The following is an 18,117-nucleotide window of genomic DNA, read 5'->3' on the forward strand; positions in this document are numbered from 1 at the left end:
ACTCTTGTACCCTTGGTTAAATTTATTCCTAGGTATTTTATTGTTCTGATGCTGTTATAAATGGACTACAAAGGGGACACAGGCTATCAAAATCTATGGGACTCAGCAAAAGCATTCCTCAGGGGAAAATTCATAGCCTTAAATGCCTATATCGAAATGACAGAAAGATCACAAATTTACAACCTAATGTCACATCTCAAAGAACTAGAAAAGGAAAAGCAAACCAAACCCAAAGCCAGCAGAAGAAAAGAAATAACAAAGGTCAGAGCAGAACAAAATGACATGGAAAACAAAGAAATAATGCAGAAGATCAACAGAACAAAAAGTTGGTTCTTTGAAAGGATAAACAAAATCGACAGACCACTTGCTAGATTAACCAGGAATAGAAGAGAAAGAACCCAAATAAACTCAATCTGAAATGAAAAAGGAGACATTACAACTGATACCACAGAAATACAAAACACCATGCATGAATACTATGGAATTGTTTTCTAAATTTCCTTTTCAGACTGTTCATTACTAGCACATAGAAACACAAATGATTGTGTGTTGAATTCTATTCTGCAACTTTTCTAAATCCATTTATTAGCTCTAACAGTTTTTATGCATTCTCTAGGGTTATCCATACATAAGATCATGTCATCTGCTAATGCAGAAAGTTTAACTTCTTTTCCAATACAGATATATTTTATTTCTTTTTTTGGCTTATTCTCTGGCTAGAACTTCTAGTACAATGTTGAATAGAAGTGGTGAAAGCAGGAATATTGATCTTGTTACTGGTCTTAGAAGAAAAACTTTCAGTCTTTCATAATTGAGTAACATATATACCCTTTATCATGTTGAGGAAGTTTCTTTCTATTCCCACTTTACTGTTTTTTTTATCATGAAAGAGTGTTGGATTTTGTCCAATGCCTTTTCTGTGCTAGTTAAGATGATTATGTGGTTTTCCCTTCATTCTGTTACATTGATTGATTTTTGTATGTTGAAGCCCCTTTGTACTTCTGGGCTATATCCTATTTGGTTATGATACATAATCCTTTTAATGTGCTGCTGCATTTGACTTGTTAGTATTTTGTTGAGAATATTTTGATCCATATTCATAAGGAATGTTGGCTATAGTTTTCTTTTTCTTTTCTTGTGATGTCTCTCTCTGGCTTTGGTATCAAGGTAATACTGGCTTCTTAAAATGAGTTAGGTCGTATTCTCTCCTCTTTTGTTTTTTGGAAGAGTTTGAGAAGAATTTGTGTTAATTCTTCTTTAAATGTTTGGTAGAATTCACCAGTGAAGCCATCTGATCCTGGGCTTGTCTTTGTTGGGAGGTTTTTGGTTACTGATTCAATCTCTTGGTATATATCTATTAGATTTTCTATTTATTCTTGAGTCAGATTTGTTAGTTTGGGTGTTTCTAGGAATTTGACCATTTTATCTAGGTTATCTAATTTTTTGGCTTTTGATGTGTCTATTATTTGCCTCACTGTTAGTCTTTTAGCCCAGGTGCTAGTAGTATGTTCATTTGACTTTCAGTGTTTTAAAGGAATGTCCCCCATGTAGTTGTGCTTCTCTGCTCTGATAAAGTTCAAAGTCAGGCAAAATAAAGGCAGGCTTGTTGTGTCAGCCCTTTAGGGAATCCATAGACAGGTCAAAACAGACAAACAATTCTTTGAGAAAAGGGTCTGCTCTGCATCCTCTGGGACCAGGTACTCACACCTGGAACTTAGGCTCCATCCTCAAGACTGTGGCCCTGCTGGGAAGCAGGTAGGCAAGGCTAAGTTAAAACTCCACAAAGTTTCCCTACCCTGTTTCAGTAGCTTTTCTGCTGGTTAAGCATTTGCTTTGTTTCTGTAAATCTTTCACTATTTCCCAGAGTTCTGATTAGGTAGATTCTGAGTTTTTGCAAGATTTTTTATTGTTTCTGGGGAAAGACAAGCCCCTAGAGGTATCTACCACACCATTTTTGCTGACATCCTCCTGACTCATTTATGCCACCAGCACAACCCTGATACCAAAATCTAACAAGGTCATTGTAAAAAAGATATTACACCCCATATTTCCCAAATGGTGTAATCATCAAATAACAGACTAAAGAAGAAAAAACATAACACAATCACAATAGTCGCAGAAAAAAGATTAGATGAAATTCAACACCCATTTATGACAAAAACTCTCAGCAAACTAGGAGGAAAGTTTCTCAACCTGATAAAGGTCATTTACAAAAAGCCTCCAATAAAATCATACTTAATGGTGAAAGACTACCTGCTTTCCCTATAAGACTGGGAACAAGGCATGGAAGTTTACTTTTATCATTTTATTCTACATTATAACAGAACCCCTAGACAGTACAATTAGGTAAGAAAGAGAAAGGCATAAAAATTGGAAAGAAAGTAGTTGTTATGTACTTAATTGTGTCCCTTCAAATTTATATGTTGAAGTCCTAACCTCCACTAACTTGGAATGTGACTATATTTGGAGATAGGGCCTTCAAAGAGGTACTTAAGGTTAAATGAGGTCATACGGGTGGGTCAAACCAAGTATGACTGATGTCCTTATAAGAAGAGGGAGACATACCAGGGATGAATACACACAAAAAGCCAAGTGAGGAGACAGTAAGAAGACAGCCATCAGCAAACCAAACAGAAAAGCCTGGGTCAGCGGGGATTAACTAGTAAGGAGTATGGGGGAACTTTTGTTGATAATGGAAATGTACTATATCTTAACTGGAGTGGTAGTTACGTAGGTGTACACAATTGTCAAAATTTATCAAACTGTACATTTAAGACCTGTGTAATTTTATTATATATAAATTAAACCTCAATTAGAATAAAAGGAAATGAAAAAAACCCCACAGTTTTCTTGACTCCTAAGGCAGTGCTGTTTTTAAGACTCCACTCTACTGATTTCTCTTTGACATTACCAATTAATCACCATAAGGACTTTGAAGGGACAAGCATATATTTTGCTTAAGTCACTAAATCACTGCAGGCACTGAGGTCAAAAGGTCTAACTGATTAGGTCCTTATTTTGGGAAAATGGGATAAGGGCATAGAAAGAAAAATTAATAATGTTAATTCATTCGACAAATATATAATGAACACCTACCATGTGTTAAACAATGTTCTATGAGATGGGGATACAACAATGAACATATGGAGCTTATATTTTAGAGGGAGAAGACAAAAAGCATATATAATAAATAAGTAAATTTTATAGTATTTGGAAATATTTCTTTCCACTGTAAAGAATGAGAATGTAGACCCTCTGGTTTACAGTGACAATACTCCATATATAGCAACTTCAACTGTTTAATGCTAGTCTTCTGCATTTTAATTCCTTTTAGTGGACTGGGCAGGAAAATTTATTCAACATGTCTGGGTTTATTCATAGCCTTCTACTATGCTTGTATTCTCTTTGCTGTTGATAAAGCCATCGACTTTTAGCATACCTTTAGCTCAGAAGCAGTATCCTGTGATTCTTATGATTGAATATGTAATAATAATGATGTTGTGATAATAAAGGCTCCTTAGAGGCAAGATAGAAATGGTTTCTGTACTTTCGATACTCCAATTTGTTCATTTCTTTAATCATGTCACCTATTTTAATCCACCTTGGGCTATGAAGAGCATTCCCATCATTGCAAGCACAGGCTGACTTAGAGGAACTAGAAGCTTCAGAGATTATTCCTCATTTCAGGTAAGTCTATAATCCTTTTCCAGTAAAAACAAAAGGGAGTCACTAGGGGACCCCAACCAGAAGCAGCCGCTATATAAGATATATAACCTAAAAAAACCCCAAAGACAAAATGAAGGGGCGTGGTCAATGCCATCAGATAAATCCATATTACTCTAGGTTCAGCCTCTCTTACCATTGTAAGGGAATTTAGAGATGCATGAAAGAGGAACAAACAGGAGAGGTAGCTCTAAATGTAGCAGGGGGCTTTGGAATGGCCAAAGTCAGGTTTTACAGCCTGACTTAGGAATGGGCATTGCTTTGCCAAGCCCCAAGGTTTAACGTGTCAATGCTCAGGAGCCTCGTGGCCTCTGCTAGCCCACCAGCATAACAAGAAAAAAAAAGCCCTCAGCTTTGAGAGCTGTAATAAAAGGGATTACTCAGGAAGGAGAGGTTCTAGGCAAGCTGGGAGAGAATGCTGTGCTGCTGCATGAAAGAAAAAAGGAGGAATGAAGGCTGGGTTTTTCCAGACTTATGCCTTTTAAAAGTTCTTGACCACCGGGCGCGGTGGCTCACGCCTGTAATCCTAGCACTCTGGGAGGCTGAGGCGGGTGGATCATTTGAGCTCAGGAGCTCCAGACCAGCCTGAGCAAGAGCGAGACCCCATCTCTACTAAAAAAAATAGAAAGAAATTATCTGGACAACTAAAAATATATAGAAAAAATTAGCCAGGCATGGTGGCGCATGCCTGTAGTCCCAGCTACTCGGGAGGCTGAGGCAGGAGGATCGCTTGAGCCCAGGAGTTTGAGGTTGCTGTGAGCTAGGCTGACTCCATGGCACTCTAGCCCAGACAACAGAGTGAGACTTTGTCTCAAAAAAAAAAAAAAAAAAAAAAGCTCTTGACCCAAGTTTAGAATTTCCCGAGTAATGTCTCCCTGTTCCACATGGCTCCATAAAAGCAACTAACACAGCATCCCAAACATTGATGAATGAAAAAACAGTTTATATTTTAAGTATAATTCTGATAATACTGTACATATCTTTGCTATCACAGGGCTCTTTCTTTTTTACAAGTTTAGCATCAATGAATGAAGTTGGCAGGATGGTGAGAATAGGAGAGGTAAAGGAGTAAGAGATTGGCAATAAAGATTAATGGTCCTGTAGTAAATGTCCTGTGTAGTACTTAACGATTAAAGGGTAACAACAAAACAAACAAAGGATATAAAGCAGAAGAAAGGTATGTCAAAAAATTCAGACACACTAAAGAGGGAAAAGCAATTAAGGAGGTGCTAAACCAAGCAGTGTAACTTAGGCAATTAGTGCTAGGTCATTGGCCTTATGATAAACAGGGCTTCCAAAACCGCTGCAGCATGCCTTGCAAAGTTTGTATCTCCCGTTTATTTAGTTGGGCGCCACAGCAAATGCCAACGCAATAACTTTGCCCTATAATGAAATCGGCGTATACCAGCTCTGCAATGGGCAGAATGGCTTAAAGAGACAACTTTAGCTCCTTCAATGATCAGGCAGACCATAATTTGGCTAATAGCTCCATATTAGAATAAAAGAACAGAAAAACATGAGACAGTCTTTTTCATGAGTGGAAGAGAAAGTTAATAGTTCCTGTGAATACCTTAAACTAAAAATTCTTTTAAAAAGATGAAAAAGTTTCTATTTTTTTTACTATAACACTACAACCTCCCTCAAAAAAAAAAAAAGGAAAAAAAAAACCTAAATAAAAAAATACAACCATGGGTGAAAACTTTGCAGAATTGTAACAGCTTTTTCTTGGTTAAATTGATTGGGATAGCAACATTATAAAATGACTATTAGGATTCATTGTGCACAACAGAAAGTGCTGAAATGTCAGCAGACTATATAGCAAAAAGTAATGGGTTCTGAACCCGTTAGTCAAAAATGATTTTGTTTCAAATTAGAAATTGATTTTTTTTGGACACAAGCCCGTTCCAGGCTTCCGGCTTCAACAGCTGGGCCAGGAGAGATTAACCTCCACCACAGCAAGGGCTGGCCTGATGATACCTTTCTCAAAGTGCCTGTTTCAATTGCTGCTTTCTATTGTTACCATGGTCTTAACCAATAACACAAGTTATTTGTCCTTTTGCTATTACACTGTATTCTTCTCATTTTGCCATTTTATCCTAGTGCTGACACACAACACAAATTTGTGGCAAGTTAACAGAAGACTATGTTAAGCCTTGTGGTGTAACCACCACACCAATTTTGACTGGTTCCCCACTCTCCAAAGTGCAAAGATTGAGAATAGAAGAAGCTGAAGTAAGAGTTTTCCATCTCTGAAAAACTACTAACAGAGAAAATAAAGAAGATTCTATCTCACAGAGTAAGTCTCCTCAATTTCATTTTTGTTTTTAGTGGCAATGTCTAAAGAGCAGCTTCTAAGCTGTCCTAATGCAATGGAGGTCTGCATAAACTTTTGCCTTACATCAAACAAAATGTACTTTGGCTTTTGTTTCAAATTGTGGATAGTCTGCCTGCTGAAGTTTGGACTAATTATCATCTCCCAATTATCTAGGAGAGGATTAAACAATTTCTAGATTAATCATAATCAAAACCAAAAAGCATGACAGAGCTAGAATGGCAGCAGGGAGAGAGGTACACCTGCAAGATCTTCTCATAAAGCACTGCCCAATTTTTAATAAATAAATGTGAGAATGGCTACAGAGATTATGAAAAGTTGGTTGCTTAACACCAGAGGTAGAAAGGTGCTATCCCAGTGGACAAAAAAAGTAAGTAAGAAGGAAATCAGGGATACTGGTTGTGAGCAGGAAAAAGAGGTATCTGGGAAAGAGGTGTGAGCAGAAGGGGGCTCAGAGACCTTTCTGGCCCTCTGTTTCCTGTACATCTTTTCTGTACAATGAAGCTCAGGCTCGCTCCATTCTCTTCCAAAGTCATTCCTTTAAGGATGCCAGGATACAATAAGCCAAAAGCCACTCCAGGAATAACTTGGAAACACAATTAAATTTGTTTCACTTGACACTTCACATAGTTATTTATAATTGATTTGTTTTAAAAATCTACCATGTATACAATAGGAAGTATTACTGGCACTTACAAGATTGCTGGGCAATATAAGCTTTAGACTTGGGAGGTTTTGTTTTAGCCACAATGTGGAGTTGTCCATGACCTCTCCTCCATACTACCCCGTGACTCCAGTCAATTGAGGACTAACTGTAGTTGGAAGGGTTTACTTTTCCAGGAGAGATTTATGTTCAATTGCTTGCCCTCTTTACTAACTTTGAACATTATTTTGTGTCTATGACCATATTTACTGCTGAATAATTCTTAAAGTTTGCTGCTTGCAAAAAGAGGGATAAGCTGGATACAGTTTCTCATACCAGTATTCTAAAAAAAATGAAGATGCATTCCACTAATCTAGAGGATGTGCTTACCTGTGACTTAGCAGGTACACATCAGCTTGTAACATGTAACTCTTTCTCCTCATTGTAGGAAATCATCTGAAATTCACTGGCTAGATCCCCCAACAACCACCTTCGCCCAGCAGCTTCTCATTTTGCTACTACAGATGCTAAACTTACCTTTTGGGGATCTATATGTATCTTTCTTCTGACACGTCCCCAGGGCATCATCTTCCGTATGTGACTGAAACCCAACTATCTTCTTCTCCTTCCCGTTCTCTCCACTATTTGGGGAGTCTTGGTGCTTTTTAATGGATGGTGATGTTCCAAGCAGCCAGCCATTGCATTTTGACTTAAATAAACTAAAAGAACAAACATGAATGAACTGTAGAAAGCATAGAAAGCGATACAGATCATAAAGATATTTAAATTCAGCATGAGTTGAAATGCAATTTGTGACAGTAAGAACTTTCTTTTTCCTATTTCTTTTATTGCGGTGTAATTTAAATAATTTACACAAGGTCTATTTGGTGTCCTACCACAACAATTTTGGAGAAGAAATCGTCTTCATCCTCAAAAAGCTTACATTTGGGGTTGGGGAAATAAGACTCAAACTGATGAAACAGCTAATAAAGCCACAGAGAGTATGACTAAGAACCAGAATATCTATAGAAATAAAAAGTATGCTAAAACAAGATTTGCATATCTAAGATGTTTTCCAAGTACTAAAAATGAACATTAGGGATTAAAATATCACCAATGTACCTAAAATGCATTTGTGTTTCTCATTTTCAATTGTTATTGTATTTACATGTACCCAGAATATGTACGGAGTAGTGCAATAGAGCATGTTTCCATTATGTAAAGACTCTGTCCTTACATAATCTCATTAAAAAGTCAACAAGGCAAACGTGGAATAAAAGGCATTTTAATGAAAATGAACACACGTACATATATGTTTTTTTTCTCTCTCTAATAAACTGTACTCCCACCATTAGCACATTTCCTCTTATAACATTTTATTATTTTAGGGAAAAATACTCAGAGGATGTGTTATCCCTCTCACTATTCTGCCAGCATGTTCCTTGTAATTTAAGTTCACCACGAATTCCTAACACTTTGGTTTTGTCTTCTTCATGCCCATAAACAATGTGAAAATTAAAGTTAAGAAGACTGGGAAACCGGTAGAGGCAGCTACTCAAAAAGTAAGATTGTAAAAATTATGATGTTTAAACTCCCTAGAAGCAGAGGGAATCTCTAGACAACAATAAGTTGAATGGAGTATTACTAGGCCAATTATTATTCTAGGTGGCCCTTGATTAGGATTCAAATTATATAAGCTTATATATATATCACTGGTTTGTGCTGATTGGAATTTTTAGCAGTGTTTGCTCATATCATAATTTATTAATACAAACCAAGAAATTAAATGGATTTATGCTCAAAGTGATATAAAAAACCTAATATTTATATGGCTTTATATGGGCATAATGAAATATATTAATTTTTTTTTCTTTGAGACAGGGTCTCTTTCTGTTGCCCTGGGTAGAGTATAGTGGCATCGTAATACCTCACTGTAGCCTCAAACTCCTGGGCTCAAGTGATCCACCTGCCTCAGCCTCCCGAGTAGCTGGGACTACAGGCATGCACTACCATGCCCAGCTAATTTTTTCTATTTTTGGTAGAGACGGGGTCTCACTCTTGCTCAGAGCTGGTCTCGAACTCCTGAGCTTAAGCAATCCTCCTGCCTCAGCCTCCCAGAGTGCTAGGATTATAGGTAGTCAGCCACTGCACCTGGCCCTATTAAATTTTTATTCTTTCCTTTTTTTAAAACAATTTTATCAGAACACAGAGATCATTTCCCTGTGCAGACCCACCAGTAGATGTGCACCTTAGATTATATAACTTCTACTCATGGGACAGGAAAATGGGGAGAATAAAAGTACCTCACTGTGAATGTTATATAAATTTACCTTAACCCAGAAGCCCCAAACCCAGGCAAATTCAACAACTACATCTCTGCTCATTCTTGTAAAAAAATTAATGTGACCATGACCACTGCCTTCCCAGAAATTCATTCATTCTCAGCTCAGCAGAACTCCCAACACTGGCCAGTGCTGATGGCTCCCAATACTGATTGCTTCCTGCTTCTCGCAGCATTTTACACAGAGGCTTTCCTGACCTTTATTCAAAATCCCATCCTGGTAATCCTCCATCTCAACTGGGAACTTGGCTTCTAACTTTCCTAAAATAAAGATGATTATATAAAAAACTTTCTTCCTTCATTTATATTTATTTCCATATTCACCTATCAATTATTTCCTCTCTTAATGTCTCAAAAGAAAATTGTGCCTTTTATTTACATTCTTGATACCATCTTGACCCAGGCTCTCTTTGACTATGGCCTGTCAAACGTTTCTTTTTCTTATAACTTACAAACTTCTTCTCTCAATTGGATTCTTTCCTAGGATTTCAAACAAGATCAGACCTTCTATTAAAAACAAAAACCTAAACCTAAAACCAAAAACTCTTCCCTTAAATGGGAAAGTATAATATTACTCAGTGTCAGAGAGGGTGTGGGGACAAGAGCACTTGAATACACTGTTGGAGGAAGTGCAAGTTGGTGTCATCTTTTTGTGGGTGATTCGTCAATAGAGAATAAAAATGCCCCTCCCTCCCAACAATTCTACTTTTAAGAATTTATCCTATAGAATTATGTGAACAACAGCCTGAGAATATTTGTCAAAGATGGTCAGTGCAGAATTATTTATAAGAGTGAAAAACTGAAGGCAAATATCATCCAAAAGGAGAATGACTAAATTATAGTACATATCCATCATAAAAAACATTATTCAGCCATTTAAAAGAATGAGGTAGTTCTTTATACTGATGTGGAAAAGCTTCATGACATGCTATTAAAATAAAATAAAAGCAATTTGCAATAATAGCATATATAATGTGGTCTCATTTTTATAAAAGCAAAAATATACCAAAATATTTTTAAAGTTCTAGATGGATAAATGACAAACTAGAAAGAAGAAGTAGAAATAGGGTGACTGAGGGGAGACTTTTATATTTTAATTTATATACCTCTGAATGTTTAAATTTCTTCCAATAGGCATGCATTTTAAAATTAAAAAAAAAAAAAAACTCTCACCATTTCCCTTCTATTACCATTTCTTCTCTCCTTTGCTTCTCTGCTGAAAGTCTGAAAATTAACTTATTCTTACATACCTACTAGAAATATGTTTTAAAGAACAAATTAAAAGGCCCTTACTCTTTTAAACAATCTTGCTTATTACTAGACCACCCCACAGCAATTGACTTCTTTCTTAAAACTTTTTCTCCCTTGGACTTCATAATACATTATCCTGATTGGTCTTCCAGTTTAAGGAGGCTTCTACTCATATTCTTTTACTAGGAATTCTGCTTTCTTCCCCTTAAATGCAGACATTCCAAAGGATTCTGTCCCTGTCCTTCTATTCCCACTTAGCACTTTCTTGGTGATCCTTGCCACACTTTTACATCTTCAATTATGATTTCTAAGCAGATTCCTCTAGGAACTGATCAAGTATCTGATGAAAAGCTGTAAAGGGATGTCTTGTCCTGTCTCCCAATCCAACTCATGCTAAAGCAATGCATAATATTCCTCTTCAAATGACTTCCTCCATCTGTTTCCATTCTTATTTAATGATATCATCCTCCCAGTCACTCATGAAAAACCTCAGTTGCCTCTAATTCTGCTTTCCTTATTCCTGTTCAATAAATTGCCAAATCAATCATTCATTTATATATTCATCAGATATTTATTGAGGACATACGTTATTGGCCTGATACGTGCTATGGAGCTGGGGTGGGCAAAAAAAGGAAAACAAACATATATTGAGTACTCGATATATGCTAGGTGCTGGGTAAAAACATGAGCGAGACATGGTTCCTGTTCTTAAAGTGATTCTAGTGGTGGAAATGGAGTTTTTAATACCATATGCTAACTGCAGTAATTGAGCAATACATAGGATGTTAAAGGAGCACAAAGGCAGGGCACCTAACTCTACCTGCATAACAGAAGGGAGATTCCTGAAGCATTCAAACTAAATCCTGGAGGAAAAGCAGGGGATAAGGAAAAATGGAAGGATGTTATAGGTGGAAGAAAACAGTATTAGCAAATATACCAACAAGTAAAACTTCACCACATATTTTTGGCAAGTTAAACTGCTTGGTATTGTAATAGCATCAAGTCTGAGGTATGTGGTAGGGAGAAACAGAGGTCAAGCAGGTGAGATGGGGCAGATCAGATCATGAAAGGTTTTGTTTCCGTATCAAGGACCTTGAACTCTATCTTGTAGGCAAGGTGTAGTCACTGAAGGTCTGTAAGGAGAAAAATGACATGATCCAACTAGTATTTTTGAAAAACTACTCTGGCATCATTTAGAGAATGGACTGCGAGAAACTGGATGAATTGGAAGGCTGCTGAAACAGCTCTAGTGAGAGATGAGGGTCTGAAATAGAGAAGCAGCAGTAGGAATGGAAAGGAAGACACAGTTTTAAAAATATTTTACAATTTAAAATTGGCAGAACTTGATGTGGAAAGTGAGAGAGAAAGAAGTCAAGAATGATTGCCAGAATTTTGGTGGGTAAGCAATACAGAGGAGATTTGGGGGAGGGTGGAGCAAATTAAATGTAGTTTGAGGTACTTATGGAACACTGAGAAGATATTTCAAGAAAGCAACTTGATCAATAACTCTGTAGCTTTTTGCTAGTTGGTTGACTGAGTTTAAGAGTGGGGAGGTTGAGAGAGACAGAGTTGAGGATGTATATGCTATGATTTCAATTTTCTTGGTGAGGGAGGAGATAAATGCATTCCGGAGAACAAGGGAAGTGAGCATTGAGGAGACAGGCGAAGGTTTGGAGTACGTATTGAGGGAACTCAAACTAGAGACGATGACAAGGAAAAGACTGTACTGAAATGTTCAGGGCCTAACAGAATTAGAAATCCTAAGTTTGTAGCCTGGCTCAGGTGCACAGATATAAAAGCAGAGAAAGTAGCCTGAGAGCTTGATGTAGGGTTTGGATGTTATTGGGCTGGTGCAGCAGTGTGGAGGGCATGGGAAATGAGTTTACCGATAAGGAGTGGTTTCCGTCAACCATTCCATCCAGGATGTATCCACGGAAGAAAGTGGAGCAACAGGGACTGAAAGACTAGCAGAAAAATGAGGAGAAAAGAAAGATTTAGATATTTCCTTAAGGTAAAATAAAAATAAAATAATACAAAACAACAACAAAAATAAAATTCCCGCGGGACATGTGAGAACATGAACAAACTGAAGAGGAGGGATATCGGAGTCAATGATTTTTGTGATGAAACCCCCGTGGATGATAGCAAGGTCTGGGTGTGCCATGGATGGTGTATCTGGAGTGAAGTGAGGAAGACAAAAACTTTTTAGCTATGGCAATGGATAGATCAACCACATGGAAGGTTGGAATCTCACAGAATGATGGTAGGAGGTGTAGGGGAGAAAGTGACTTTGAGCAGGATGTCAAAGTCCTGGTGAGATAATGCTGGAAAGCAAAGGATGGAAAAGGAAGGATGGACTGCAGTAAAACTAGATATATATTTAGATTCACATAAAGAAGGAGGTTTGCAAGAAAAATGCTGGCACTCTGTCTCTGTTGTTTATCACATGTGACAGAAAGAATGGCCTCTGTTAGAAGCAGTGTTCTCAGAAAAGATGCTGGTTTTAGGAAGTGATTCACAGCCTGGGTACACATGTAAGTAATTTGGGAAATTTTTAATAAGAGTGATAGACTGAGTCCCACGCACTTGTAGACATTGAATTAACTAGTCTGGACTTCCCAGAGTGTTAGGATTACAGGTGTGAGCCACCACGCCCGGCCTGTCCTATTTCTGAACCAGCCCTGGAATCAGCCATTTCTTCAAGGAAACCTGGCACCTTTTATTGAAAAAAAGGAAAAAGCTATTGGATTACCATGGCTCCTAAGTCCTTACTGTGGACAGGGCAAGAGAATATATGTATGCCTATATATATATATTCCTATATGTAGGTATATACATTGAAAAACATGAGCTTATACTGAGTTTATACTAATAGCTTCAATTTCAACTCCAAACCAACAGTATTCATTTTAGTTTTCTTCCTTTCCATATATATAACTCCCTTCAACAGTGAAAAAATTTCCTGTCATTTTCCTTTATAATTATTTACTTAATTATTCTGTATGAAAACAATATTCTATCACCACAGCCACTCATCCCTTACCAGCCCACCCCTCTTACACCACACTGCCCTGGCCTGCTTCTGCCAACACAGTTCTATTTGGACACTGTGAGAGACCAGAATATGCCACCCCCAAATGTAAACGATTGTTGAGCTGAGGACAATTAAGAAGAAGCAAATGCAGGAAAGCTTTCTGTCCTCCATTTGCCTAAAAGCAGGACACAGATAAGCAAAGAAAAGGTATCCTGCCCCTCTTCTACTAGGGAGAACAAAGGTTAACCACTGAAGACAATTCTAGACCCTTGTCATCTGGAGATGATTCCAAAGGAATCTACATTAACAAGCATTACTAACTAGCTTTTATCTGTCATTTATCTGCCTTTCTGCAAACTGCTGCCTTTAGAGACTCAAAGTCCTTTTCCTTTATCTTGTCACTTCTCTAAAATTTTACCATTCTTTGTTGAGGATGCTGTACGAGCTGGAATTCAAAAATGGCCTCTGTCAGAAGCAGTGTTCTCAGAAAAGATGCTGGTTTTAGGAAGTGATTCCTGAGTGTCTCCTATGTATATATGAAATATACATGTTAATAAATTTATGTTTACAGTTTTTCTCTTGTTAATACGTCTTTCATTATAGGGGTCCATTTCAACTAAGAACCTATGGGGGTTGAAGAAAAAATTCTTCTTATTCCCCTACAGGTGCCCTACCCATCCCCGACTGGGCTACCCTGGCTGGAAGGTAGCCCTTTTCATCACTCTTGGTAACAAGATCTATGCAGGGCCAAGCTCTACATGGATACCCTGCTCCTCATTCTGCCCAAGCTCCCACACTAAACACCCATACACTCCCCACTGTGCACAAGCTCTGATACCCAATGCCAACCTGCCCTCCTCTGTGGATGCCCTTCTCACACTACTCAGGCTCCAGCACCTCAAGATCAAATTAATTTTTGGCTAAGATGTGAGGTGGGGACCAAGGTTCACCACCCCCAACATCTGTATCTAGTGTATCCAGCATCACTTGTTGAAAAGACTTTCCTTTTTCCACTAAATCACCTGGCCCCACTGTCAGAAAGCAGCTGAGCATATAAGTGTGTGGATCTGTTTCTGAATCTACTCTTCTACATTGATCTATTTAGCTCTCTTAATGTGAATACCAACTTGTATTGATTATATAACTTTAATTTACATATCTGAAATTAGGTAGCATAAATCCTTCAATTTATTCTAGAATAGCAAAGATTGCCATTGCTATTCTAGGCCCTTCAAATTTCCATATAAATTTCAGAATAAGTTTCCCAAGTTCTATAAAACAATATGTTGGTATTTTGACTCAAATTGCATTGAATCTGAGCTTCGATTTGAAAAAAAAAAGGATATTTATAACAATATTGAGTGTTCAAATATAAGAGCAGATCTTTCTTTCCATTTATTTAAGTTTCCTTAAATTTGAGCAGTATTTTGTAATTATCAATGTGGAGATTTTTTACATCTTTTGCTAAATTTATTCCTCAGTATTTGATGGCTTTGATGCTACTATAAATGCTTTCTTTTATTTTATATGCTAATTAATGTTATTACATAGAAATAAAATTTATTTTTATACATTGAGCTTATATTCTGTTATTGTGTTAAATGCACTTAATAATTCTCGTACTTGTCTCTACAGGTTCCTTAGGATTTTTCCATATAGATAATCATGTTATCTGAGAATAAATAAAGTTTTAATTACTTCTGAATATTTTTCATGCTTGATCACACTAGCTAGAACCTCCCTTACAATGCTGAACAGAAGTGGTACAAGTGGACATCCTTACCTTGTTCCTGAAAGTGTTTATCATTAAAAAGATGTATTATATCTTTGCTGATACCTTCTATTAAATTTCTAGTTTGCTGAGAGGTGTTTTTTTTTTCCCTTACAATGAATGAGTACTGAATGAGTTATGTCAAATGCTTTTTCTGCATCTGGTTGAGATGAAGTTTTTCTTTTTTTTTTAAATCTTTTTTATTATGTTAATATGACCAATTACATTCATTGATTTTCAAATGTTAAGCCAACTTTGCATTCCTGGGATAAACCTTATATAGTCAAGCTGTAGTATGCTTTTTATATATACCTGGACTTAATTTGCAAACCTTTTGTTACAGATTTTTTGCTTTTTTATTTTTTTTGTATTTATGTTCATGAGGAGGACTGGCCTGTCATTTTCTTTTCTTCTAATCCCTTTTCCTGGTTTAGGCCTCATAAAAGAAGTTGGAAAAAGTTCTTCCAACTTCTTGTCCAAGTGGTTCTCAAGTGTTGTAGGAGAGAATTTTGTCACTCAAAGGCATATGGTAATGTCTGTAGTAGTTTTTTTTTTTTTTTTTTTTTTAAGACTAGTCAAGTGCAGTAGTGAGGAGGGGGGTTAAGTAGTAGAACAAGGAGTTCAATCTGTAACTGACTGTGAATAATCAAGTGAGATAACTCACTACCTTCAGACCAGCCTGTAGTGGTTTTTGATTGTCACATTGGGGGTTGCTGTTGGGATCTAGTGAGTAGAGGACAGGGGTGCTGCTAAACATCCTAAAATGCACAGGACAGCCTCCCATAACAAATAATTATCTGGTTGAAATACCAATAGTATCAAAGCTGAAAAACCCTGCTCTAGTCTCTGAAATAATTTGTGTAAGATGGATATTATTTCTTCTTTAGATGTTGGGTAGAATTCACAAGCAAAGTCTTGATGGGCCTGTAATTTTATTTATGGAAAGATTTTAAATTAGAAATTAAATTTCTTTAACAGATATAAGGCTATTCAGATTTTGTACTTTTTTGCATCAGTTTTGGTATATTGTTGATTTCAGGGAATTGATATTAAGTTGTCAAAAGTACTTGTAAAAATATTATTTACATTTCTTAATAACTTAAAAAATATCATTCTAATATTGGTAATTTGTTCTTCTTCTCATAGTAGGTTGATAATCTTGAAAAGGATTATTACTTTTATTTACATTTTCAAAGAATCGACTTTTTCCTTTGTTGATTTTATCTACTGTTTGTTTTCTTTTTCATTGCAAGACTTACCAAAGAGTAGCTGCTACAGGGTTGAAAGTGGAATAGAAATATAGTCATGCATTGCATAACAATATTTCAGTCAATGACAGACCTCATATTCTACTGTGGTCCCATACAATTATAACACTGTATTTTTACTGTACCTTTTCTATGTTTAGGTACACAAACATAGTGTTACTATAGTGTTACAGCTGCCTACAGTATTCAGTACAATAACAAGCTGTACAGGTTTGTAGCCTAGGAGCAATAGGCTCTATCATAGAGCCTAGATGTGTAATAGGCTATACTCTCTAGGTTTGTATAAGTACACTCTATGATGCCTGCACAATGATGAAATTGCCTAACACCACATTTCTTAGAACATATCTCAATCGTTAAGCAACATCTGACTATATAGAATGACTACAAATTGGGCAATGCTGGAAGAAACTTAAGTTCTAACACAGAATGGAGAGTTATCATTAATGTCTTGGACTTCAGGTGAGACACTACAAAGTCCGTATCGTAGAAAAAGGCATACTATAAACCTTCTCTAACAAAGACTAAAATCAAGCTTTAACAAAATACACAATGAAGAAAGAGTTTGGAGATTGAGCCTCACTAATTTAGTGGGGCTTGGGCTTTCCAGAGATCTGTCCTCACTAAGCATAAAACCAAACCTACCTAAGTTCAAGGTGACTAGCTGGTAATTAAATTGCTGATGACAGCAAAAATCAATACTCTTCAGAGAATGATAATAAAATCCACATCTCTAAATGTATCATCCATAATATTTAGGATATGATACGAATTACCAGACATGAAAAGAAAGAAAATGTGACCCATAGTCAAGGAAAAAAAATCAGTCAATTAAAATCAACCAAAAGATGGCCCAGATGTTGAACTTGGCAGATAAGAACTTTATTTGAATTTGCTATTATAAATATGTTGGTGGACACTGTCTTAGTTTATTTTGTATTGTTATAAATGAATATTTGAGACTAGGTAATTTATAAAGAGAAAAGGTTTATTTGGCTCATGATTTTGATGGTTGGAAAGTTCAAGACTGGGCACTAGTATCTGGTGAGGGCTTCAGGCTGCTTTCACTCAAGGTGGAAGGCAAAGGGGAGCTGTCTTGTGCAGAGTTCACATGAAGGGGTCGGTGGAGGGGAAGAGAGAGAAAGGCAAATGCCAGTCTTTTTCTAACAACCAGTTCTCAGAGAACTAATAAGAGTGAAAACTCACCCCCAGTGGAGGGCAATAATCTGTTCAGGAGAGATTCATTGCATGACCCAAAGACCTCCCATCAGGCCCCACTTCCAATTTTTGGGATCAATTTCAACATGAGGTTTGGAGGGGACAAACATCCAAACCAGAGCAGACATAAAGGAAAATATGGTCTTAATGAGTGTACGCATAGGCAGTTTCAACAGAGAAACTAAAAGACTAAAGAACAACTAGATGGAAATTCTAGGACTGAAAATTACAATGAATGAAACAAAAATTGAAAAATGGAATTAAAAGAACAAAGGGAAAGTAAATTCTGTGACAGAGTCAATAGAAATGATCTAATCTGAAGACTAGGGATAGAAAAAAGCTGAAGAAAGATGACCAAAGTCTCAGGGATCTTAGAGATAATATTAAGCTATCTAACAAATATAACTGAAATACCAGAGGAAAAGAGACTGAGAATGGGGTAAAAAAAAAAAAAAAAAAATGAAGAAATACATCTTAAAGAAATAATGGTAGAATATTTCTCAAATATAATAAAAAAACCTACAGATCACAGTCAA

At 36.7% G+C, this 18,117-nt stretch overlaps 1 protein-coding gene across 1 annotated transcript in view; it reads right to left on the reverse strand.

Annotated features, from left to right (window-relative positions):
- KIAA1328 (KIAA1328 ortholog) overlaps nucleotides 1-18,117 on the reverse strand; it is a gene marked incomplete at its 5' end in the record, with an annotated part of 172,000 nt that overhangs the window by 58,097 nt on the left and 95,786 nt on the right. The window contains 1 exon segment of the mRNA XM_012663843.1: nucleotides 7,236-7,417. Coding sequence (XP_012519297.1) covers nucleotides 7,236-7,417 — 182 coding nt within the window.

This window comes from Propithecus coquereli, unplaced genomic scaffold (assembly GCF_000956105.1).
Source record: "Propithecus coquereli isolate 6110/MARCELLA unplaced genomic scaffold, Pcoq_1.0 Scaffold833, whole genome shotgun sequence".
Taxonomy (NCBI): Eukaryota; Metazoa; Chordata; class Mammalia; order Primates; family Indriidae; genus Propithecus; species Propithecus coquereli.